This window comes from Meles meles, chromosome 19 (genome assembly GCF_922984935.1).
Source record: "Meles meles chromosome 19, mMelMel3.1 paternal haplotype, whole genome shotgun sequence".
Taxonomy (NCBI): domain Eukaryota; kingdom Metazoa; phylum Chordata; class Mammalia; order Carnivora; family Mustelidae; genus Meles; species Meles meles.
The window spans coordinates 17,695,947-17,722,539 of NC_060084.1; the positions used below are offsets into that span (position 1 = coordinate 17,695,947).

At 45.7% G+C, this 26,593-nt stretch overlaps 1 protein-coding gene across 6 annotated transcripts in view; it reads right to left on the minus strand.

Annotated features, from left to right (window-relative positions):
• The window catches only part of DUS2 (dihydrouridine synthase 2), a 54,528-nt gene that overhangs the window by 10,042 nt on the left and 17,893 nt on the right, over positions 1-26,593 (minus strand). For all 6 annotated transcript variants that reach the window (XM_045988980.1, XM_045988975.1, XM_045988978.1 and 3 more), the window contains 9 exons: positions 21,515-21,560; positions 18,453-18,544; positions 17,598-17,641; positions 16,164-16,224; positions 11,251-11,298; positions 4,499-4,564; positions 4,252-4,322; positions 1,956-2,042; positions 464-632 (listed from right to left, as the gene is read on the minus strand). In XM_045988980.1, coding sequence (XP_045844936.1) covers positions 464-632; positions 1,956-2,042; positions 4,252-4,322; positions 4,499-4,564; positions 11,251-11,298; positions 16,164-16,224; positions 17,598-17,641; positions 18,453-18,544; positions 21,515-21,560 — 684 coding nt within the window. The remainder of the gene's footprint in view (positions 1-463; positions 633-1,955; positions 2,043-4,251; positions 4,323-4,498; positions 4,565-11,250; positions 11,299-16,163; positions 16,225-17,597; positions 17,642-18,452; positions 18,545-21,514; positions 21,561-26,593) is intronic.

Sequence of the window (26,593 nt, forward strand, 5' to 3'; positions counted from 1 at the left end):
AAGTGATTCTAACTTATGACCAAAGGGAAGTCTCTACAGAGATAATCTGTCCTCAACAACAGCTACCATGGCTCCTCCAGGCTGTGGCGGCTCAGGCACCAACCCTTTGGCACGGGTGATACAAACACCACTGTCACTGTGCGTGCATGTATGTTGGGGGGGGGGTAATGAGAGAGAAAGGGAAAGACATCACATGTTTGGACCCTGGCAGCACCAAGAATCCAGGGGTCTTTACTATGACCCCCAAGCCTGGAAGCTTTAGAAGGTAATGGTAGGGGCAGGCCTCCCCAGCACGCTGTCTTTACACTGCAGTCAGGGAGACCCAATGCCACATTACGAGAGCTAAAAAGAAAAGGAGAGGCACAAAAAGGCTGCTGGTGGCTGGGGGCTCTCCCAAGGTGCTTTTTGCAGGAATGTGGCAGACAGTGAGAAATGTTTCTTTTGAAAAAGTGCATAGACGTACATATCGAATGTACTTCTGCATGACCTCCTCCAGGGGTCGCAGACCCTCCTTGAGAAAGATGGACGGGTTCCACATGGCAGCTCGGGCCACCATCACCGAAGAGGCTGCTGTGGCTTGTCGAAAGTCCTCTATGTCCAAATACTTTTGGATGTGGTCGTGAGATCCTCCACTGAAAGGCAACAGGAGAGTGAGGGCTGTCCCCATCCTTATACCAGCATTTTCAGAAAAAGGCAATTCTCAGAACTGCTGAGATTAACTGTTTGGATTTGGCCAAATCCTTCAGCTATGAGCACTTCAGGAGACCAGAGGTCATAATACACACCCCACTTTTGGGTCAGGAACTCCACATCAAATAACGCAGTAAAACAGCCTGAACCAGGCCTCGCACGTAACAGGTCTCCCAAAGATTTTACCTTCCTTCCTCTTCATCCTAAAGCCATCCCAAATCTAGACTTGGGTCTGTCAGTAGACGCTGGGATCACACGAAAACCCCCAGTCTGGGGCACCTATGTATCTACTAATGGCTGGGTCAAAAACCACAGACGCAGTGGAGATTATGAGAGGAAGGAAAGAGGCCCAGTTTGGTTGCAATTTCCCTTCCTGCCACCCTGAGGCCCCAAGGGCCCCCTTGGAAACCGCTGTTTGCATCCGTTCCACTAGAAGTCAAGTGACAGCCTCAATCCAGAGACAGCGTTTTATGTATTGTGGGGAAGACCCTTGGGTGGCAGCAGCAGCAGCAGGATTCAGGCTCTCGAGTAGCCCTACCCTCTCCGAGCCACTCCTACAAGTCCTTGGCCTAGCGACAACCAGGCCTGGCTAAGACCCCCAACCTTAGCTCCGTCCCTCCTTCCCACCAGTCAGGTGTGCCCTTTGTCAGGGCTTCGGGGCTTTGGAACTTCTCTGTTCCCATCCTGTGCTCAGGCTCTGTGCCCTCCTAAGGTGCAAGGCTCCACTGGATCCCAACTGGCCCACATAGCCAGCTCCCCAGTGACAACTGGACACTGTCTTACTATTAAGCCTCCGGGCTGGTCATTCGTGCCTCACAAATGTCTCCACTCCTGGTCCTGTAGCTGCCCAGAATGCTTTGGACTGTGACCTGCCTTATGCCCCCTAACCATACCTCTGTACACTCTGGCTTGGGACTATTCACCCTACACCCTGCATACCTAACTCTGGGTGTGACATCACTTTGCCCGGGGCCTGCTTCAGGGGCGCCTTCTCGCTCTCCCTGTCCCCTGAACACTCCCTTATCTCAACCCCTCTATCAGAACGCCCTGCCTGCTGCACACCTACATCAGCCACTCACCAGAGGCCAGGGGACATGATACAGATTTTTCAACCTCATGCCCAACCTCATTTTTTGCCCCACCTTTTTTCCTTTTCCCGTAGATCATTTTTTAATATTATCTCCATCCGCTTTTTGTATGTCAGCTCAAATCCCCCAGAGTGAGGTGGAGCATAAAACAGTAAATGATGAAGAACAGAGGCTTACTTGGCTATGACAGGAATGGAGAGGGCTTCAGCAATGGCTTTGATGGCTTCACAGCTGACAGGGTGCTGAGGTCGTTCCTCCCGCTTCCTTGGAAATAAAGAAAAAAGATGGGCCGAGAGCTGAGGCCGTGTCATGGTTCAAACAGTCTACCTTAGTCAAACCCTACTGTCCTCCCTGCTGAACCTCAGGAAGAACACGTGGCCATGAAGAACAGGGTTCTGGACTGCAGAGGACGTCTCTCCATGACCTCTGTTGTAAGGGGCAGGAGCAGCATTAGGCCCTGCTGGGAAGGCAAGTCCAGGCTTACAGGCCTGCAGGTGAGGCATGGCTGCAGAGGTGGCCTGGCTCCCAAGGTCACACCACCTCTCCCTGGCTTCCCCTCACCTCTGCCAGAGATGAGGAACAGTGCTATAAGAATGCTGCCTCTACTGTCCCGGCCTTGCCCTCCCTACGAGACTGGGAACAGCTGCTGCCCTCAGACTGGCCACTCCCACACAGCTGTCTATGTTGAGGCCAACTTGGGCAGCTGATCCTGGCGAAAGTTACCTGGCACACGGCAGACCAGGACAGGCCACAGATCATGGCTGTCACAACAAGCCCCAGCAAGGAAGGACCACAGCCTGGGGCCCCTCTTTCCAAGGTTAACTGCGAGAAGTTCTTATGTATCAGTCAGTCTTAGGGATACTGAAGTGAGCTCTGATCTAAGTTGTGCTCAGGAACAAGCAAAAGAGATGGGTGAGCAGAGAGCTCTTGCTCAGGTCTTGCCTGGGCCCATCCCTTTTGGTATACTCCTCAATAGAAGGGTCATGGGCCACAGGACCTCAGAAGGCCTGTCAACCCATCTTCCACCTCCACCTCCCCACAACCCCAGCAGCCAGTCTAGTCCATCCTCAACAGCTTTGATGGCCTGAAGGCCCTTCTTGAAACGCACCCAAATCTGTCTTCCTGGTGTTTCCAACTACTGGCAAAAAGGAATAGCTATATTTATTCAGAGAATACCATACGCCAGGCACCGTGCCAAGGCTATATATTCACGATCTCATAAAAGCCTCAAGACAACCCTATAAAGCAGAAATTATTTTAATTTCCAAATGAGGAATGTGGTACTCAGAGAGGTTAAGTGATTTGTACAAGGATACACAGCCAACAAGCAGCAGAGCCGGGAGCCCAAACCAGGCAGCCTGAGCCTAGAGCCTGCTGTGGCAGGTAGGGGCATGTGTGTACATATGTATGGCCTTTCATCGCCCCCTACTGGCTTCAACCCGCACAGCTCTGCTTTTCTCTTCTTCCTGTTGGGAGTTATGGGTTCACTTGTCTGAAATGCTGGAATAGAAACAACCAGCAAGCAGTGGGCTGTTCCAACAAGACCCCTGAACCCAAAAGGAGTAACACTCAGAGAAGGCGTGTCACTCTGGCCAGAGTCTGTTCACCTGGGATGTACAAAACCACATCGTAGACACAGGGAGCAAAACTGCCTGGGAAACCAAAAGCAGCTGTCAGCAACACGTCAGCTCCCAGAAGACAGCACATTAGCTACAGATACAAGGGCTGTTTCAAGTAGTCATTGCGACAGCTGGAGGCCCAACAAGGGAAGACAAAAGAGACAGTGCCTTTAAAAAAGAACAGCCATCTGCCTGGGATCATTCAAGGGAGAAGCCATGGCTCAACGTAGTAGAAAGAAAATGAGATTCAGAGTCAGAGTTCTAATTCCATCACTTCCTGGCCCATGGTACAATTCTGAACCTATCACTCAATCTCTACCATTTACACATCCTGAGGGTATGGGTGTTTCTTCTTCCCCTTGAGTCTCTAAACTCAGTCTTCCTCTTCTTCTGTCTTTAAACTCAGTGCAGTGTCTACCACCAGTAGGTGTTCAGTGAATGAAACAAAGAAGAATGCCAGCCTATAAAGGGTTTGACTGCTCTCAGGACTTAGAGGATGTCAAAGAGCTAGGCAGAGGTAGGCTGCCTGTGTAGAAGAAAAGTTCACTATGCCCTGGGGTCTGGAGAAGCATTGTTAAGATGACTGAGGACCAAGGCACGTAGGTGGCTCAGTCCATTAAACATCTGCCTTCAGGTGGTGATCCCAGGGCCCTGGGACAGAGCCCTGAGTTGGGCTCCCTGCTCAGCAGGAAGTCTTGCTTCTCCCTCTCCCACTCCCTCTGCCCTCCACCCCCAACTCATGCTCTCTCTTGCTATCTCTCTGTGTCTCTCAAATAAATAATCTTAAAAAAAAAAAAAAAAAAGACGGCTGAGAACCTCCCTCCAAGTCAGTTACTAGATACACAACCACTCACCTTCCGTGAACTGTGACAGCAGCAATGCCAGTCCTCTCTATCCGCTTCACAAGGCTCAAGGTATCTTCCAGCTGAGGAAGAGGACAGTCCAGGGTGGTTACTGAAGCTACAGTGCGAACAGCTAGTTGCCACCTCCCAAAGTGGGAGCTCCTCCAAACCTAATTCAGCTCCTTGAGAATCATTCACCACCCCTCAAATCAACACTCCCAGAGAAAATGGACCCTGAAATGTAAAACACCCTCCTTACCGATGGCAGGATGCGAATCTTGCAGGTCACAGGTCTGCGTGTCCCTTTGACAAGAGTGCTGAGGATCTGCAGAGAGGAAAACACAAACTATTCTGGAAAAACAACCACAATGCTCATACTAATTAACTGTGCTACAGACCTGTGCATCACCATGGCATGGACAAGTCTATGTACATGTACGTGTCCTTCCTTTCCTACACTAGCACCCCCACACCAGAAGCCCCTTGCCTGGTACACCGTGGTGTGCATATGTTTGGTAAGCGGATGAATGAGTGGATCTTCATGCATGCCTATGTAGAACACAGTAATCCTTTGCCAGGTAAACATCAGAATCTTCTGGACAGCCTAAGAAATACAGAACCTTAGATTCCACCCTCTACTTCCTAAATGGGTCCCTAAGTGGGCAAGGCTTAGGAATATGTGTTTTCAAAAGACTATATCATTCAGCCATAAGAAATGAGAAAATCCTACCATTTGCAAAAAACACGGATGGACCCTGAAGTGTTATGCTAAATAAAATAAGCCAGAGAGCTGGGGCGCCTGGATGGCTCAGTAGGTTAAAGCCTCTGCCTTCCGCTCAGGTCATGATCCCAGGGTCCTGGGATCAAGCCCCGCAATGGGCTCTCTGCTCAGCAGGGAGCCTGCTTCCCCCTCTCTCTCTGCAGGCCTCTCTGCCTACTTGTGATCTCTGTCACATAAATAAATTCTTTTAAAAAAAAATAAGCCAGAGAAAAACAAATACGGTATGATCTCACTTACATGAGGAATCTAATAAAAAGGAAAGAAACTGGAAAAAGAAATCAGATTTATGGTTACCAGAGGTGTTGGGAGGGGGAGCTGGAGAAGGTGGTCAAAAGGTCCGAACATACAATGTACAACATAATGCCTGCAGCTAGCACTGCTGTATGGTACCCGGGAAAGTTGTTAAGAGGCACTTCAGTGGCTCAGATGCTTAAGTGTCTGTCTTCAGCTCAGCTCATGATCTCAGGGTCCTGGGATCGAGCTCCACATTGGGCTCCTGGCTCAGTGAGGTGTCTGCTTCTCCCTCTCCCTCTGCTTCTCTCCCCTGCTCATTCTCTTTCTCTGTGTCTCAAATGAATAAACAAACAAACACACAAAAAATCTTTTAAAATAAAGTATAGATCGTAAGAGTCTGCATCACATTTAGTTTCGTTTTTATCCTTAAAGTACAGTAGACCCACAATGTGACATTAGTTTCAGAAGAATTTTTTAAATTTTCATTTTATTGTATCCATATGAGATGAGGGATACAGAATACAGGTAAGCCTACTGTGGTAACCTCTTCACAATATACGTAAATCAAATCATCATGCTTGTGCCTTGAACTTATAGAGTGATGTACATCAATTTCTCAGTAAAACCACAAAATCTTTTCAATTTTTAAAAAAGGTTCAGTCTGGGGGCGCCTGGGTGGCTCAGTGGGTTAAAGCCTCTGCCTTTGGCTCAGGTCATGATCTCAGGGTTCTGGGATCGAACCCCGCATCAGGCTCTCTGCTCTGCGGACAGCCTGCTTCCTCTTCTCTCTCTCTGCCTGCCTCTCTGCCTACTTGTGATCTCTGTCTGTCAAATAAAAAAATAAAATCTTTGGGGCGCCTGGGTGGCTCAGTGGGTTAAGCTGCTGCCTTCGGCTCAGGTCATGATCTCGGGGTCCTGGGATCGAGTCCCGCATCGGCTCTCTGCTCGGCAGGGAGCCTGCTTCCCTCTCTCTCTCTGCCTGCCTCTCTATCTACTTGTGATCTCTCTGTGTCAAATAAATAAATTAAATCTTTTAAAAAATAAAAAAATAAATAAAAATAAATAAATAAATAAAATCTTTAAAAAAATAAAAATATAAAAGGTTCAGTCTGGGGCACCTAGGTGGCTCAGTCAGTTAAGTGTCTGCCTTTGGCTCAGGTCATGATCCCGGGATCCTGGGATTGAGTCCAGCATCGGGCTCCCTGATCAGCAGGGAGTCTGCTTCTCTCTCTCCCTCTACCCCTCCTCACTGCTTGTGTGCTCTCTCATATAAATAAAATCTTTTTAAAAAAAAATTTTTTTAAGGTTCAGCTTAACACCCTCCCTCCTCAACGTGATTCTGAGGCCTCATTCTGACTGAAAAGACATGGCCGAAAGCTTCTTTCCTGCTTGAAAACAATGTTCTCCATGTGTTGTTCCAGGATCTGGTGAATGAGGGAGCCAGGAAGGTTGTACAGGTCCTGCCTGAGCCCTGTCCTCATAAGCCTCTCTCTATTTCTCTCTCTCTCTCTTCTTTTTTCCCCCCATGTGCCTCTCTTTAGGTGAGCTGGATACACAGAAGTGAAATCGGCGAAGGAAAAGACAACATATTCAACCCATTAAAAAGTATTAATTTGCACAGTAATTGCAAAGGACTTCAAATAAAGATCAAGAAGTCACACAGGAAAGAGTCAGATCACATATGACTTAGAGATCAAGAGACATGCAGATGACAATGAACGTCTGTCGCACTGCTAATTCTTCCCTCGCCAAAAATTTCAGGCTCAGGGCACATGGCTGGCTTAGTTGTAGAGCAGCCAAATCTTGATCTTGAGGTCACGAGTTCAAGCCCCACATTGGGTATATAGAGATTACCTTAAAATAATAATGTTTAAAATTAAAAAAAGAAAAATTCAGGCTAGGCAAGTTGGAGGGAAGGTGATGGAGAGCCCTCTTCCAAGAACTGGATTGCCAGCCAGAGCACAGGGGACACCCAGACCACTGCTGTCAGTCTTGGTTCTTGACAAGTGGGGGCAGCAGAGAGCCAGATTGCAAGAACCAGTCAAGGAGAGCTTTCTCTCAAGCCCAAGCTGAGACAGACTTTTCCAGAAGACACTAGACCAACAGGCTGGGCTGACAAGGCAGGTAGACAGATCATGGACAAGAGAGGCCTACTGGCCTAATAAGCACAAATGCCAGGGACTGGCAGGAAGGAAAATCCCCAGATGCCACCCCAGGAGGTGGACTGGGCCTGAGGTCCTCTGGAAGGCTGAAGGGGCAACTATCCTTTGGCGGGGCGGGGGTGGGGTGGGGTGGATGACTGCCAGATCCACTGAGATACACAATAAAAATTCTCTCCCTAGTCCTGTCCTTCAGGCTGACAGTACCATTTCTGGAAGGTTCCTTTGCTAGTGCTTAGAATCCGCTGATGTTTAGTGACTAAAACATCAGCTGGTTTGATCCAGTTCTGTTCTAGAGAACTTCCTTTGCTGTATTTCATCCAAGTAGCTCTAAGCACTTTCTTTTTCTTGTGCGTGTTCAGAATCAGGAAGGAAATTAGTAATCAAAATCCCCAGCCACCTGCAAAGGGTCACATTAAGGGGACGGGGTGCATAGAGACCACTTCTGGCTAGGCTCTAGCATGAAACCCTGCTGGACTCAACTCTCCCAGATCAAAGTCAGACCACCTGTCTTGTGGTGTGAAAGTCTGTGGGGGAGAAGGACCTGAGGTAACACAGATAACACAGATAACACTGCATATCTACCCACAGGCAGGCTTGTCTCACTAGATCTCCTAGCTGAATCAGAAAAGCAGACTCTTAGCTCTCCTGGTTGTTGCAGAATGGGTAGAAGGAAAGATGGGAGAGCACAGGCTTGGGAATCACTGGGAACTGAGTTCAAGTCCTGGTCCTGCCAACTGTTAGTCATAGGCCCAGTGTACCATGCACAGGGGAATGCCCTGGGCAGCCAGGGGGGCCCAGGAAATCTTGGGTGAAGGGGTGAAGAGGGATATTACTAACCTAGAGTCTAAAAATGAGGTTCTTGGGGGCGCCTAGGTGGCTCAGTGGGTTAAAGCCTCTGCCTTCGGCTCAGGTCATGATCCCAGGGTCCTGGAATCAAGTCCCACATTGGGCTCTCTGCTCGGCGGGGAGCCTGCTTACTCCTCACTCTCTGCCTGCCTCTCTGCCTATTTGTGATCTCTGTCTGTCAAATAAATAAATAAATAAATCTTTTAAAAAAATAAAAATAAAAATAAATAAAAATGAGGTTCTTAATCTAGGGAGGGTACCTCAGAGTTACCTAGCAAGCCTTTTCAAAAGACTAATACTACTTCCCAGCCACTATCCACCCCAAGGGTATTATAGAATTTCAACAGATAGAATCCTTATTATTATTACTACTGTAATAAGATATATGTAACATAAAATTTTCCATTTTAAGCATTTCTAAGTGTATGATTCAGTAGCATTAATTACATTTGCAACGTTATACAACCATCACCAGTACCTATTTCCAAAATTTTTCATCACCCCAAACAAGTATCTTTACTTTGAAAAAATTCTGCAGGCAGTCCTGAAATGCTCCCACAGACAAAACCATGGACCTAAAACACCGCCTGGAAAAACTCACAAAGTTCTCAGCCAGGTCACCCAGTCTGCCAGCCAAGTTTGAACATGCATCTAATCCAGTTCACTACTCTTGGGTCCCATCTGGCTTTGTCATGGAAGCCTGCAACCTCCATGAGGCAAACCCCATTCAAGAGTCCAACCGAGCCCACCCAGCCACTCCACCAAATGGAAAAGGAATGGAATGAACTGAGCAGTGTAACTCTGCTGCCTCATGTACAAAATGTACCTTATCCAAAGAGGGGCCATAGAGAAGACTGAGCCAACAGTATGGGAGGGAGAAGCCAGGAGGCTGGAGAACACGGTTAACAAAAATGTCTGTGGGCACATGTTGTAAAGCCAAACCATCTCACACTGGGGCCCTCTCCCCAAGTGTGGTGATGAATTTAACATCCACAGTTGTCCAAATCCACTCCATCCCACACAGAGGTGTCTGACTGGAGGTTCCTAAGCCCAAGACATCTACTGATGAGACACTTATAAATGACACCCAGGTACCCTAAACCTGAGATACCATCAAGAGGGGACAACTGATAACCGGGGTAGGGGCCACAAAACCATGGCTCTAGCCTTAGCTCCGCCTGCTACTTATTTGCTACATAATCTTGAGCAAGTTGCTTTTATCTCTCTGTGCTTTAGTTTTATTATTCTTGACCAAACAGACATTAACAAATGTCTCCCCGTTTACATCAAGGGGTTGGAGGAACAAATTGAATATACATAGATAAATGTATTTGTACCTATCTGCACATGGGAAAAATGGAAAGGCAGCAAGGCCGCCAACACACTGGTCTTCCCAGGTCCCAAAGACAGAAGGGCTGGAGGAGTACACACGGTCGAGCTGCTGCAGGGCAGCCGGCACAGATACCAGCAGCTTCTATTTAGTGGCGCGTTAGTCCACGCTGCTCTAGCCTGTGGGAGCTACTAGGAGGCTTAAAGCCCAGAGAGGGTGGTGGGAATGGAGAATGAAAACAAAGGAGCTAAGAGGAGCAACAAACAGAAAGCTGATGGACTGAGAAAGAAGTAAAAGGTATGTATGGTGTAGCAGAAAATGTCACACAGGCCCTGGCAGCTCCCAACATGGGTGGCAAAGGCCAACCTATCTGCAGGGCCTCATAAACCTGGCCTTTGGAATCGCCAAGGGAAGGGGACCAGAGGTGACCAAGTACAGCTTGCCTCACATGACACTGGCCTGACGGCTCTCAAAGGCTGCTGGCAGACTCTACCAGGAGGGAGGAGACCCACTGCTGCTCTCAGCAAGCCCCCGGGAAAGGCCATCCCCACCCCCAATGCCACTGAGTCCATCCACAGTCCACAGGTAGCCTGGCGTATGAGCTCATGATCTTCTCAGAAGGGACTCAGGCCACATGCAGGAAGTTCTAAATACTCCTCAAGGCCCCGGCTCTCAGTCCACATGTTCCTAAGCCCTGGACTTTTGAGGAACTCCAAGACTGCTGTATGCTTGTTCAGGGGTTCCCAAAGCTGGCTGTACGTCACAGTGACTGGGAAGCCTTTCAAAAATTTCCCAGACTCCGGGGGCACCTGGCTGACTCAGTCAGTAGAGCATGCAACTCTGAATCTCAGGATCATGAGCCTCACGGTGGCACAGTGCTTACTTTTAAAAAAAGGTGGGGGTGGTGCCTGGGTGGCGCAGTTAATTAAGCAACCAACTCTTGGTTTCAGTTCAGGTCGTGATCTCGAGGTTGTGAGATCAAGCCCTGTATTGCTCCGTGCTCAGCGGAGAGTGTCTGCTTCAGATTCTCTCTCTCTTCCTCTGCCTCCCGGCCCATGCGCTCTCTCTCTCAAATAAATAAATCTTTTTTTTTTAAAGATTGTATTTATTTATTTGACAGACAGAGATCACAAGTAGGCAGAGAGGCAGGCAGAGAGAGAAAGAGAGGGAAGCAGGCCCCCTGATGAGCAGAGAGCCCGATGTGGGGCTCGATCCCAGGACCCTGCGATCATGAGCTGAGCTGAAGGCAGAGGCTTTAACCCACTGAGCCACCCATGTGCCCCAATAAATCTTTTTTTGAAGATCTTTTTTCTTTTTATTTGACACAGAGAGAGTGAGGGAGGGAGAGAGAGCACAAGCAGGGGGAGAGGGAGAAACAGACTCTCCACTGAACAGGGAGCCTGATGTGGGGCTTGATCCTTGGACCCTGGGATCAGGACCTGAGCCAAAGGCAGATGCTTAACTGACTGAGCCACCCAAGTGCCTCTCAAATAAATACATCTTTTAAAAATTTAAAAAAAAATTTCCAGGTGGATTAACTGATTCACTAAATCTCTGGCGGGGTGGGCACGGCAGCAGTGAGGGTGGGTATGTGTTCCAGACGACTCTAGTTCCCAGGCATGTTTAAGGACCTCTGCTTTCACTTCTGCAGGACTTACCTTCTCAATCTTGTCAGGGTCTGATAGCAGAGCAGCTCCCATTCCTCCCTAAGGAAAAGCACACAGAGGGTCTTCTTATAGCTGGAGGAGGGTGCTCCCTTCCCCGTGGTATGGCAATGTGGTGTGGCAAGCGGGCACCACCCCAGCACTCACAGCCAAGTTTCACCGGCAATCAGCACTTCTAGTCAAGCAAGAGGAAGCAGCATCCAGGCCCATAATGTCAGAGATCAGAGTTGGATGAATTCTGAAAGTCATCACTCTGATCCTCTTTGCAAAACCCGCAGATCTATCTACAAGTGGGTGCCACAAAAATTGTTTTTCAGGAATGCCCATTCCCTACCCAGGGTCTTAGAGTCTTTTTTTAAAAATTTTTTTTTTTTTTTTTTTTTTTTTTTTTTTTTTTTACAGAGAGAGAGAGAGAGAGAGAGATTACAAGTAGGCAGAGCAGCAGCCAGAGAGGGGAGGAAGCAGGCTCCCTGCCAAGCAGAGAGCCCGATACGGGGCTCGATCCCAGGACCCTGAGATCATGACCTGAGCTGAAGGCAGAGGCTTAACCCACTGAGCCACCCAGGCGCCCCTTTTTTAAAAAATTTTTTTTTCTTTTTTTTTTTTTTTTTTGGGGTCTTAGAGTCTTAATAACTAAACCCCACAATATGGCAAGCCCTTAAGAAGGCAATGAATCCTTTTCCCTTTGGAATGAGATTGATTACACTTTTGTCCTATCCTCCCAACATTTGTTTGGTACCATCACTGCCAGCAAAGCCACTTTGGAGGAACATAACCGGCAAATCTTGGCCAGGCTCTTCCTCCCTGCCAGCAACAATGCTCCAGACCAATGTCAAGCTCTAGCAAAAACCCCAGCTAGTGGAAACCAACAACCTAAGTAGCCACTTAAATATTGACATTAACAACAGTAGCTGCCTCTTGATGGTGGGATTATTGATGACTAGTCTTTTTTTTTATACTTTCGCACAAGTTCTGGACAACGGTATGAACTACTTTAAAAATCGGGAAAAGGGAGGACCTTTTCAAAGATGAACCCGTTAAAAAATGAGGTAAAGGGAGAAAAACAAATCCAATAAACAAATCCTTTGTCAGTACATAGACTGCGTACTAATGAAAGCTCACAGGATGTGCTCAGAAGTTTGATGTTCACTTATTACAGCTTAATTTCATTTTTAAGGATGACAGATTAGAATCAGAGAACCCAGAGCCACCTCAGACTCGGCCAGCCAGAGCCTGCATGTCAGAGGAAACTGGGAAGGCCGAGGAGCCACCAGCCCTGGCCCACCCGCTACAGATGCAAACCTCAGAAGCCTTAAGGAGCCCCCAGCCACTCACCCTGGCTCCATTCGTCCACCTCACACACAGTCACAGCCTTTCCTTGTGGAATCACAGGATCTAAAATCCAGGCCTTCCACAACAATGGCTTTGTCAATTCGTATTTCCTCCCTTCCTTCCTTCCTTTCTATTTAACTTATTTGCTTTTTTGAATACGTAACACATTAAAAATGTTAAAGGTTCAAAAGGGTAAAAAGTGAGGCACCTGGGTGTCTCAGTGGATTAAGCCTCTGCCTTCGGCTCAGGTCATGATCCCAGGGTCCTTGAGCCCCACATCGGGCTCTCTGCTCAGCAGGGAGCCTGCTTCTCCCTCTCTCTCTCTGCCTGCCTCTCTGCCTACTTGTGATCTGTCTGTCAAATAAATAAAATCTTAAAAAAAAAAAAAGATTTAAAAACAGACAAACAAACAGGTAAAAAGAACTCTCCTTCCCTGAGAAATGGAAAACTTTTCAATTTATACCTTTCATAAGGCTTCAGTTTTTGAACCATGAAAAGAAAAGAGAGTGGCTCTTAATGGGCTATGTACTGGTATAGCTTACTGGTAGTATCTGTTCTGACTGGTCGGGGCCAGTGCTGTAGCCGATGTTAGCTATTTTGAGGAGCACCCCTACAGTGGGAATTTATTCCTTATGCCAAACCAAATAAAAACTTGGTTTCCTTCCCCAGGGAAAGCCAGTGTCACTCGTTTCTTGTGTGTCTTTCCAAATATATTCTATGAAGAGAAATGTAAACGTACATAAACATCCATCCCTCATCCTTCACATATAAATGGTGGTATACCATATCTAATTTGGCTCCTTGCTTTTCCATTCCACAATGTTTCAGGGAGATTACGACAATAATATAAACGCTTACATATCTCAGAAGCACAAAAGAGTAATTAGAAGACGGCAAAACAAGGTCCCAAGTTTTCAATTCCTCATCGACAATTTCAAACCTCTGTAATTCCTTGAAATAACTGTCTACAAGGCCCTGTGGTTTTCAAGTATCCAAAAAGCCTTCCCTTCAAGTAATCTTTTGCCTCCTGGCCTAAAGCCAAAGTCCCTAAGCCACATAACTCCAGGGAGCAGAGGGGCTGACTCTGGGCAGTGGACCCAGGGGGACATCTGCTATGTCTACACTGCAGACCCTGACCGCACATCCTGTGATAAGCTTCTCACCAGCAGCCCCACAGGACTCCTTCTGGTGCCTCACATGCAGCCAACCCGAAGCTGTCCTTGTTATCTCCCTAAACACACTCTTCCTCCAGCAGTCCCAATCACGTTGAAGACAAACTGTCCTCCCGGCTGCTGGTCTTTCCTCCCCCTACCCAAACACTCACCCCACCGCCCCACACCCTGTCTGGTCAGCTGCCACCCAAGTCCCTATCAAATGCTGCTCCAGCTTCACTTCTCCTCTCTACAACCTCAGTCTCCGCTACGGACCCAGGATACTCATCTCCCAAATCCATGTCCCTACCCTTAGCCCATCTCCACTCAAATCTATCAGACCTGGCTTTCAAATTAGTATTTCTATCACAGAATATATTTGAAAGACACACAAAGAAACTAGTCTAGTTTCCCCTGGGGAAGGAAACTAAGTTTCTTATCACATGGCTTCTCTGTTCCAAAAGGCCAGAAATATCAGAAGTCCAAGTTCAGGGGCGCCTGGGTGGCTCAGTAGGGTAAGCCTCTGCCTTTGGCTCAGGTCATGATCTCAGGGTCCAGGGATCGAGCCCCACATCAGGATCTTGGCTCAGCAGGGAGTCTGCTTCCCCCCACCACCCGCCTGCCTCTCTGCCTACTTGTGATCTCTGTCAAATAAATAAATAAAATCTTAAAAAAAAAAAAAAAAAAAAAGGAAGTCCAAGTTCAGTTAATCTGGCCCTAACCAAATTTTCAATCCTGTGCTCCTCTGCTTCCTCTTCTACTCCCCAACTCTCGAGTCAAATCAAGGTTCTCTGCCTCTGCCACATCCAGGCCTTGCCGGGACCCTGCTCGTCCACTCCCTCTGCCTGCAGGGTCCCAGATCATCATCAAGGACCACATTTCCCTAGTAGAAGATTCTCCATTTAAGGGCTGCCTTTCCACTCCCTTTTCTGAGCTGCCCCAGCACTCTGCTCTGATCTTCTGATATGACAAAGGGCACAGAAGCATTGTATCCTCTATTATTTTTAAAGTACATCTCGGTTTTATTCAAGAAAAAAACAAAGCCCTGTTCATAATTTTTTCTTTTAACATTTACATCAGTAACTAGTCAGGCATGAGTGCTTTGTGTTTACTTAGGTATGTATGTGTATGCAAATAAAATTTTTCCTGAACCATTTACAGGTAAGTCACATTGTATCATAGCCCTTTACAAGTAAATATTTGTGTGTATGTATTTTTTTTTTTTAAGATTTTATTTATTTATTTGACAGACATAGGTCACAAGTAGGCAGAGAGGCAGGCAGAGAGAGGAAGGGAAGCAGGCTCCCCGCTGAGCAGAGAGCCCGATGCGGGACTCGATCCCAGGACCCTGAGATCATGACCTGAGCCAAAGGCAGAGGCTTTAACCCACTGAGCCACCCAGGTGCCCCTTGTGGTATTTTCTAAAAAATACAGATATTCTTGAGGCACCTGGCTGGCTTAGTCAGTAGAGCATGTGACTCCAATCTCAGGGTTGTGAGTTTGAGCCCCACAATGGGTACAGAGATTACTTAAAAATAAAATCTTTAGGGACAGGGTGCCTGGGTAGCTTAGTTGGTTAAGTGTCTGACTCTTGATTTCAGCTTGGGTTATGATCTCAGTCATGGAATTAAGCCCCATGTTGGCTCCATGCTCAGCAGGGTCTGCTTGATATTCTCCTCTCCCTCTCCTCTTCCCCTTCCCCTCATATATTTTTTTCCCCACTCTCTCTCTCTAAAATAAATAGATAAATCCTAAAAAAAAATCTTTAGGAGCACCTGGGTGGCTCAGTTGGTTGAACATCCAACTCTTGATTTGGACTAAGGTCATGATCTCAGGGTTGTGAGATCGAGCCCACGTTGGGCTCTCCACTGGGCGTGGAGACTGCTTAGAATTCTCTCTCTCCCTCTGCTACACCCCCGCCCCCACCGCTCTCTCTCTTTCTCTAAACAAAATACTAAAAATTAAAAAAATAAAATCTTTATTTTAGTTTACTTATTTATTTAAGTGTGCATGTGAAAGCAGGGGTGGGGGATGGGGGTGGCGAGCAGAGAAATAAGCACACTCCCTGCTGAGCAGGGAGCCGATGTGGGACTCCATCCTAGGACCCTGGGATCATGACCTAAGCCGAAGACAGATGGTTAAGTAACTGAGCCACCCAGGTGCCCCGAATAGAAAAAAAAAAAAAAGAATAGAGATATTCTAACAAAACCATAGAAGAATTATCAACTTCAAAAGTTATACTGATACAACATTTTTAGCTAATCTGCTATGGTCCATAGTGCAATTTTGGCAGTGGACCTAATAATATCCTTTTGAGCATTTTCCCTATCTAGAATAGGATCTAGTCCAGAGTCAGGTAACGTCTTGTTAGTTGCCTTTACTCTGTACCCTGCGTTCATAAGGCATATAAGAAAACCAGTTTACCTTGGTGGAATACTCTTTTGGACAGCCCATGTTGACATCAATACCAGCCACATCATTTTCCCTGGGAAAACATGAAGTAGAAAAGATAATAAAGATCCAACTTTAGGAGAGAATTTAGAGTTAAAGGCATGGATCTGCGCTCATGAACCTCTTACATTGCCCTGGCCCTATTAAATATAACAACCCTCAGTGACAGAAGGTGAAAAAACTGGTCTCTGAAAGGTACAACTGCCTTCCCCAAGAAGAGTTCAAGAGGAAGAGCATATTGTGCTCAAATATCTACAAAGGACTAGTTGTAGAGGACTTTGCTACTTGGGAATTATAGCAGATAATCCAAATACTGAGGGACGGCCCCACTGAACTTGATCCCAGAGCTATAGTTCTGACTGGGGTAGTAAAAGCCATTTGTCAACACACAGAAGTGACATGAGTACAAGAACACCTTCCCAGACCACTGGCTCTAGTAGAAGCTACAGGAGTGCCTTTGCTTGCTGGGCTGCACAGTTGGCTTACTCCAAACAATTTTTAGATATGGAAAGGACCGTTAGCTCATCTTCTGGTGTGTATACAGTTAACAGTCTGTAGCTAATGCCTGAGTTCCTTCCCAGCACTCATGTAATTAAGAGCTAACACTAATCACTCACTACGTGCCACATACTATGAAGACATTTACGTGCATTATCTCACTTACCATCACCTATAATGCCAGAGGTAGGTAGTACTATGGGTCTCATTTCCTAGATAAGGAAACTAAGTTCTCCTAGTTGAAGTATGGTTAGTAACTTATGTAAGGTCACTCAGCAAGCAGCAACCCAGAAATCCAACCCATGTCTGTCTAACTCCAAAGCCCATCTCCTTAACCATAGTACTCTCCTGCCTTTGTTAATTTAGGGAGCAATAACCCTTACCTACACTTAATGAGACTCAAAACCTTAAGGCTCATAGTCATAAGAATCCCTGGAAAGGGAGCTTCATGAATAAACACTAAAAAAGAGTGGCCTTGGGGCACCTGGGTGGCTCAGTGGGTTAAAGCCTCTGCTTTCGGCTCAGGTCATGATCCCAGGGTCCTGGGATCGAGCCCCGCATCGGGCTCTCTGCTCGGCGCGGAGCCTGCTTTCCCCTCTCTCTCTGCCTGCCTCCCTGCCTACTTGTGATCTCTGTCTGTCAAATAAATAAATAAAATCTTTAAAAAAAAAAGAGTGACCTGAACAGAGATTATCTGGGATTTAGGTACAATGGGTACATGAGTCCCAGGCCAGCCCTCAGATACCAAAACAGAGGGGAAAAAAAAAAAAAAAACAGACACTCTTAACCTGGAAATAGAAGGTAGAACACTAAGAAACAGAAAGTGGTCACCCCTAAGGTCACCAGAAATAGTAAAGCTCCACAGCCCACAGGAGAGACAAAGGCAGTCCCAACAAGAGAAGAACTTACACAAGTCTGGCCACAGCAAGGGCTCGCTCTGCATCTGAAGTCCCCTGGGAACAAAAGAGGCTCCATCAGGCACCATCCCTGACACAGGTATACGAGCACAGATGCATAAACACCTCTGTGCACACCATGTACGTGTGCGCACATGCACACGGACTTCAGCAAGTACAGTCTGGCTGGCATTCTTCTCTTCAACAGCCAGCCCACTGAACTAGCTCACTGTCAGAAGTGAAAATTGAACCTGGAAGGCCTAGAAAATATAGTCGGTGCTGTGATTACTTCCTAACATACAAAAAGAGTTGACAAAATTTTAGAGTGAACATTCATTCCTAAACTCACCGCTTATGCTAAAATTAATATTTTGCTATATTTGCTTTATCATATGTCTACCCATTGTTATTACCATTTTTCAAAAAACATAAACATCATGCAGAACCTATTTCTGAAAAAATACTAAGAAATGCCCAAAGTGAGAGAAGAGCACTATAGAGTCATTACGAGTCTAATGTAAATTAACTGCTCTTGAGGAAACCTAGTTTTCTTTCTATGGGAAATATACAGACTATACAAAAACAAAGAACATGAACTGAATAACCAGTTTTATTGGGTTAAAAATATAGAAGTCATGCCAAACAGACAATGCCTACAACAAAGGGAGTTATATTTGACCCCGGAGGCATGTCACAGGGTGCCAGAGCTTGATTTCCTTTAACAGTCTTCGACAGTGTGAACACTCGTGAACAACTCTTTGGAAAACATTAAAGCAGAGTCTCAGGGAACCACCACTATGCAATGGAGCCCAGGCACTGAAGGATGAATAACCCTTGGGAGGGCACTCAGCCCCCATGGATCTCATACCATCTGGAAGACAACCCGACTCTGTTCTCTTTCGCAGGTGCGGAAGACTACCCGGTCATCAGGGGCGACAAAGTCCACCGTGCTGAGCACCTCTGCAAGAAAACACAGACATGCCAGGCCACCCCGTGAAGAAGCAAGTTCAACCTAGCCCTAATCCCTGCAAGAAAACACAGCAAAAATATCACTTTGAAGGGGGAAAAGGGATGCTGGAAGTAACAATTCTTCAAAGAAGCCAGTGTGCACGTGGAGGTCTCCAAGGTGCAGGTGATGTCCTAGTCCCTGACTGAGGTGACGGGAGTAACACGCTGGTTGCTTTACAGTTATCTGTCACACTGCATGCTTGTGTTTTATGCATTTCCTGGAGTAGTGTTTATATTACATAATTTTTAAAATGCTGTAAAAAAAATGTACATATGTGGAACCTTGTCTGTGTTTCAGATTCAGTCCAAATTTTCCCACAGGTCACTCTGAAGTTGAGGAAAGTTGCTGTTTCTTAATTATTACCATGTGCTGGGGATGGCAAGTGCAGATTCCTCCATCACAGTCAACCCTCATTATGTGCACTTACGTACTTGTAAATTTGCCTGCTTGCCAAAACGTATCTGTAAACCCAAAATCAACACTCATGGCATTTTCGTGGTCATTCACAGACATACGCAGAACTGCAAAAAAAGTCAGTCACCTGATGCGTGCCTTCCCAGCTGAAGTCAACCAAGGCGAGGCTCTACCTTCTTGTCTCAGCTCTCACACTGTAAATAAGTGTCCATATGATGGTATATATTTAATGCCTTTTTTTTTTTTTTTTTTGCATTTGCTTTTGTTGCTCTCACTGTTGAAAATGGCCGCAAGCACAGAGCCAAAGTGCTATCTAGGGCTCCTAAGCACAAGAAGGGTGTGAGGTGCCTTAGGGAGAAAATCCACATTAAACAACCTTTGTTCAAACATGAAATTAGAGTACTGCTGGCTGTGAGTTCAATGTTTAAATAGAAACACACACAAAACAAGGTTATGTACTGATCTGTTAGTGACAATGTTGTGACCCGAGGCTCGCAGGAACCTAACCCTGTATTTCCCCTGAGGGCAACGGTTCAGTATTCGCTAATTTGGTGTTTGAAGCAACTTTATAGAACATAACTATTGCAAATGATAAGAGTTTCATATGTTCTTCATAATAAAGCTCCACAGTACATGCTACCATTATTAGTTTTCAAAGATGACTGCCACATGAAAGAGGTCTAACATGGCAGATGGGAGACGACGCCTACCCTGTGTATTTATTCTGAGAAATAAATGAAATTTTAATACACGTAAAGCACTTCCATAAATGGAAGCTGTTATTATCAACCCAGCACTAAACAGATTAGAAGATTAAAAAGGGAGGGGCCAAGTGGTGACCCGTTGGCGGAGGCAATGGAAGTGAATTCCAGCAGCACAGGCTCATGACTGGCAAGAGGAAGTCTGAGAGAAGAACCACAAAAACTTAGTGTGTTTATACTACAGCTTTATTTATAACAGCAAAATACTGGAAACCCCGTTAAAAGCACTGATGAAATCAATTCCGACATAGTTACCTGTAGGTACCAACATGGGAAAAGGTCCTAGTAAAAAAAGGTAAGGGGCAAAGGCGCCTGGGTGGCTCAGTCGTTAAGCGTCTGCCTTCGGCTCAGGTCTTGATCCCAGGGTCCTGGGATTGAGCCCCACATCATGGTCCCTGCTCAGTGGGAAGCCTGCTTCCCCCTCTCCCACCCACCCTGCTTGTGTTTCCTCTTTCGCTGTCTCTCTCTCTCTCTGTAAAATAAATACATAAAATCTTTAGAGGCACCTGGGTGGCTCAATGGGTTAAAGCCTCCGCCTTTGGCTCAGGTCATGATCCCAGAGTCCTGGGATCGACCCCCACATCCGGCTCTCTGCTCAGCAGGGAGCCTGCTTCCTCCACTCTCTCTGCATGCCTCTCTGCCTACTTGTGATCGCTGTCTGTCAAATAAATAAATAAAATCTTTTTTAAAAAAAAGTAAGGGGGGGCGCCTGGATGGCTCAGCGGGTTAAGGCCTCTGCCTTCAGCTCAGGTCATGATCCCAGGGTCCTGGGATCGAGCCCCGCGTCGGGCTCTCTGCTTAGCTGGGAGCCTGCTTTGGTCTCTCTCTCTCTCTCTCTCTCTGCCTACTTGTGATCTCTATCTGTCAAATAAATAAATCTTTAAAAAAAAAAAAAAAGTAAGGGGCAAAATATGCAGAGCATGATCCCAAGGAAGGGCATATACAGAAACATGCTCTTTTTTTATATACATGCTTTACTAAATATGTAAAAATCATATATTATTCCTCTTAGTGATTACCTCTTCAAATATGAGATTGGGGGGATTTTTATCTTCTAGGTTATATGGGTCTGTAAAAATGATCTTCTCTTAACAAAAAATATAAATCTAAAATAATTAAAGACAAAATTGAGTCATAACTTCTGGTGAACTGATATTAAATGATTTCACAAATGTGTATACATTTCAAAAACCTCAAACAACACCACAACTCTAAGCAAAACAGAATCAGCCTCATCAATAAAGCAGCAGCAAAACCACAATTTAGCGCAACCATTTCTACTGCAAAGTACTTACATGCACCTTATCTTACTGATTCTCATTCCAACTCTATGATTTAAGTAAAACAGGGGTTTTGATTTTCATTTTACAGCTGAAGAAATGGAGGCAGAGAAGTCATATGACTTGCCCAAAGTCACAGCTAGAGAGTGGCAGAACCAAGAACGATGCTGAAGCCACCCTGATCCCAAGGCTTTTAAGGCCACTTCTCTACTATGAAACCCGTTAATTTCTAAGCCTACAAGCCTGTGGGTGGAAGGTATTTTCAGCCTATTTCACATCTGGCTTTTTGTCAGAGTCTCTGGATAGTAATGACTGTTGTCAAGAGAGCACATGCTCCACGAAATCACGCAGCCAGACAAGGAGCACACTGGAAGGACAGAGTCACCCCAGGCAAGAGCAGGGTTAGTTAGTGCTGCTTGGGCCTGACCAGGCACACACACAATCCTGGGACTAGAATCACACTCACCATTGACAACTCTCTTGCACTGAAGCATCTTGAGGTCAATCAGCTCCTGTGGAGGAATCAGAGGGCACCTGTTAGTGCTGGTCATGTAGGTCCTGGGTATGGGGTAGGGACCAACACTGGGGGTCACTAATGGGGGGGTCGCTTGGCCTGTCACCCTACTACCAAAACCAAATCGTGGCTTTGGGGGAATGTAGTGCTGACTTCCCTGCCTAAGCATGGCAAGTGATCTACTCTTGATCAGCTGCTCTTCCCAGGGACATTGGAGATGTTGGGGGCCTAGAAAGGATGAGCCACTCAGGGACAGACAGTAGACCAGATTATGGATACCTGAACACTTTCCTCCCCTACTAGTCTCAGTTCCAGTCTATCCCCTCAAAGAACCTCCTACCTCATCCCTACGCAAAGAGCAGACAGTGATGGGCGCCCAGAAAATGTCCAAGAACAAGACTGGGACCAGAGAATAAAAGCAGAGGGAGGCAGATTTGAGATCAATTCTATAAAGATTTTTATTTATTTATTTATTTATTTGAGAGAGAGAGAGAGAGAGAGATAAGGAGAGAAAGCACAGCAGGGGCAGGGGGGCAAGGGGAGAGGGAAAAGCAGGCTCTGTGGGGTCAGATCCCAGGACCTCACGATCATGACCCAAGCCAAAGGCAGATGCTCAACCTACTTGAGCCTCTCAGGCCCGGAGATCAAGTCTAAAATTCTTGACCTACATGGATCACACTGTGGAAACAAAAGAGCTGAGCTCTTTAGCTCCGGACATTTTCTTTTTTTTTTTTTTTTTAGCTCCGGACATTTTCAAACAGACTCAGGAAGAAAGGAGAAAGAAGTTTCTTCAAAATCGGGATCATGAAAATGAAGGGAAAGCTCCCGTCTCCTGAAGGACTGAGATTCTCTGCCTCTTGGGAGGAGACAACTCTACTGCTTTGTTCGGTGATCCCTTCAATAGATGTGTAAGATAAATCACAAGAGCCAGGTACCTGCCGCACTCCCGAGAAGCTCATGCCCAGGGGTTCTGCAGGTCCAGAATAGAGGAAGAAACTCTGCCCCCTGGCACGCATGCCCATACTGACTACCTACGAACCTCAGCAAGTCCCAACTCCAGCCAGGTGGGTACAACAGCCTTTGCTCCCTCACGGAGCATGTAGAGTGAAAGTGGCCAAAGGGCACCTATTGCATCCGTAGGGCTCCCCCTAGCAGACTCATCACCCAGGTTAGCACACACCGTAGGTGTTTTCTGTGGCTATTCCCTCCATGTTGCGTTCAGGTCATAAGTACCTGATATCCACCAGGCCTGGCCAAACAAATCACCACCACCAAACAGTCATGGATACATGGCTGGCATCTAAACCCCCAGAACTGTGTGATGTCCCAAGGGATGGACACAGCCCAACACAGAGCCCCTAGAGCCAGTGATCTTAGTTGCAGGGGCAGGCAAAAAGGCAAGTGGAGAAGTGGGCAGCACTGAGTGCCCTGTGCTCAATAAAAAGCAGCTCTGCAGCCAGGCTGAAGTTGGGCTGGAAATGAGCAGGGTAAAGCAAGGCAAGCCCTTGCTGGGACCCCCAGCCATGCCAACAGTACCTTGCCCTCTTTGGGATTCCGAAACCCCCTTCTGCCAAGTCATTTACTACTTCTTCAAATGCCAGTTATAGATATCCCTGTAATATCTTTACCATTAGACTATGAACCCCCTAAGGAGAATCCTGTGTCCACACAAAAAGGTAAGCTTTAAGGCTTCTGAGGCCAGGTAGCCTGAGCCCCAACAGGAGGAGTTAAGGCAAAATAGCCCTTGAAATGTCTTATTCTCTTTTCAGTTTCCCCACCACATCAAAAAAGCCTTTGCAGCCTGGATAACGTCTCACTCATCTTCCAGTCACTAGCATCTAGTATGTCGCAAGGGCTCACTCAACATCTGCCAGAGCCTCTTCAAGACCTCGCCCACAGCAGATGTTCAACTGCTGAAGTGCAGAAACTAAATTGTCACCAATAAAACCACAAATGTGTCTCCTCACCCACGTACCCTCAACACCACTATAAAATTCGTCAGTTTTATTCATTTCAGTTAGTTCTGCGGGGATAAAATGGAACCTCATGGTTTTCTTCACTGTATTTCCTTGATTAGTGAAAACAAACATTGTTTTTCCAAGTGCTAGAGTTTATGATCCGTGCATCTTCATAGCAAACTGCCTTTTACATCTACACAAGTTGTAGGAAAAAGTCTACTCCTTGTCAAATTGGATACTGAGTTCTTCCGTCTTAGTTATCACAAGTATTTTTCTTCTACCACTACTACTTCCTCAGGTTTTTTGTTTTTTTGTTTTACCTACACCCTGGGTTTTTGCTTTTTTTTTGACTTCTTTAAAAGATTTATTTATTTATTTGAGAGAGTGCACACCGCACATGAGAGGGGGAAGGGCATAGGAGAAGCAGACCCCTTGCTGAGCAGGGAGCCTGATGTGGGACTTGATCCTGGAACTCCAGGATCATGATCTGAATTGAAGGCAATCACTCAACCAACTCAACAAACTTCTTTTTCTATTTTTAACTGAAGCATAGTCGACATATAATATGTTACTTTCAGGTATACAACACAGTGATTCAACAATTCTACATATTATGAAAAGCTCACCACAAGTTTAGTTACCAGGTGTCACTACAAAAAGTTATTACATTATTATTGACTACATTCCCTAAGCTGTACTTTCAACCCCATGACTTACTTATATTATAACTAGAAGTGTGCACGTCTTAACCCCCTTCACCTACTTCACCCATCCCCCAACCTCCTCTCCCTGGCAACCACCAGCTTGTTCTCTGTATTCATGAGGATGTTTCTGTTGTTGTTTTTATTTATTTGCTTTGTTTTTTAGATTCCACATGTAGTAAGATCATAAGTATTTGTCTTTCTCTGTTGAGTTATTTCACTTAGCTTAATATCCTCTAGGTCAAAAAAAAAAAAAATATCCTCTAGGTCTATCCATATTGTCACAACCCTCAATTTCTATTATACATAATGTTCTATTTTTATAGAAGAGACCACCCTAACTTTGCCATGAACAGTGCTTTCTACTTTCTAAATAAATCTCCATTATATATTTAAAGATATAATCTAAATTGGTTTTTTTCTTATTTTTAAAATTAATTTAGATTTTAACTTACCTGAAAATTAAGGCCATTTGTAAGTCATTTTTTTCTTCAAATGACTACCCAATTTTCAAAATAACATTTAATTTAATTTAATTTTATTTTATTTTAAAGTAGGTTTCATGCCCAATGTGGGGCTTGAACTCAAAACCCTAAGATCAAGAGTCACACACTCTCCCAACTAAGCCTGCCAGGCACCCCACAACATTTAATTTTAAAACGCCTTAGAGGTGGGCGCCTGGGTGGCTCAGTGGGTTAAGCCACTGCCTTCGGCTCAGGTCATGATCTCAGGGTCCTGGGATTGAGTCCCGCATCCAGCTCTCTGCTTGGCAGGGAGCCTGCTTCTCTCTCTCTCTCTGCCTGCCTCTGCCTACTTGTGATCTCTCTGCGTCAAATAAATAAATAAAATCTTTAAAAATAAAAAATAATAAATAAATAAATAAATAAAAACGCCTTAGAGGTACCTGGGTGGCTCAGTCAGTTAAGCATCCAACTCCTTTTTCTTTTTTTTTTTTTTAAAGATTATTTATTTATTTATTTATTTGACAGAGAGAGAGAGAGATAGATCACAAGTAGGCAGAGCAGCAGGTAGAGAGAGAGGGGGAAGCAGGCTCCCCGCCCAGCACAGAGACTGATGCAGGGCTCGATCTCAGGACCCTGAGATCATGACCTGAGCCGAAGGCAGAGGCTTAACCCACTGAGCCACCCAGGAGCCCTGAACATCCAACTCTTGATCTCAGCTCCAGTCTTGATCTTAGCTTAGGTATTAATCTCAGGGTCATGAGTTCAGCCCGGAGTTGAGCTCTGCCCAGCATGGAGCCTACTTAAAATAAATAAATAATAAAATGCCTTATCATGCATGGGCTTATTCTTTCTTACTGTCATATGTTATGTTCCTATATCTGAAATACACTCTGCCACCTTCATCTTCTCCATTCCTCTTGGCTTGTTTTCTCTCCCTGAGCTGATCATAACATTTATCCCCAGTTTATCATCAGTGTCTCTCCAGGCCACCTTTCTACCCCCACCTCTGGTATGTACAGGTACCTTTAGTCTCTAGTTTGGTTGAAGGATCTTTGGTATATCCTTTATTTTCCAGAAATACCAATATACGGAGATTGAAAAACTAACCAATTCCCCCCTCCAAAAAAAAAAAAAAATTAATGCCAAAATGAATAATGGGAGCCCCTAAAGGATTAAAAAAAGGGATAGAAAGAATATTTGAAGAAACAGTGGCAGAAAATTTCCCAAATTTGATGAAAAACATTAATCCGAACACCTAAGAAGCTCAACAATCCTAGTAAAATAAACTCAAAGACAGTCACACCTAGAAATAAACAATCAAACTGCTGAAAACCAAAGGCAAAGAGAAAATCTTGAAAACATCAAGAGAGAAGTGACCTACCACATACAAGGGATCCTCAGTAAGATTAACAACTAATTTCTCAGTTGGTTAAGTGTCTTCCTTCAGCTCAGGTCATGATCCCAGAGTCCTGGGATTGAGCCCCATGTCAGGCTCCCTGTTCTGCAGGGAATCTATACTTCTCCCTCTTCCTCTGCCTCCCACTCCCTGTGCTTGTGTTCTCTCTCTCAATCAAATAAATAAATAAAATCTTTTAAAAAATTAGGAACTGATCTCTCATGAGAAACGATGAAGGCCAGAAGAAAACAAGGCGGCAAAGACTGCATACCGAAAACAATAAAATACTGTTGAAACTAATTTTTTTTAAAAGATTTAATTTATGGGCACCTGGGTGGCTCAGTAGGTTAAAGCCTCTGCCTTCGGCTCAGGTCATGGTCTCAGGTTCCTGGGATCAAGTCCCGCATCGGGCTCTCTGCTCGGCAGGGAGCCTGCTTCCTCCTCTCTCTCTCTGCCTGCCCCTCTGCCTACTTGTGATCTCTCTCTGTCAAATAAATAAATAAAAATAAAAT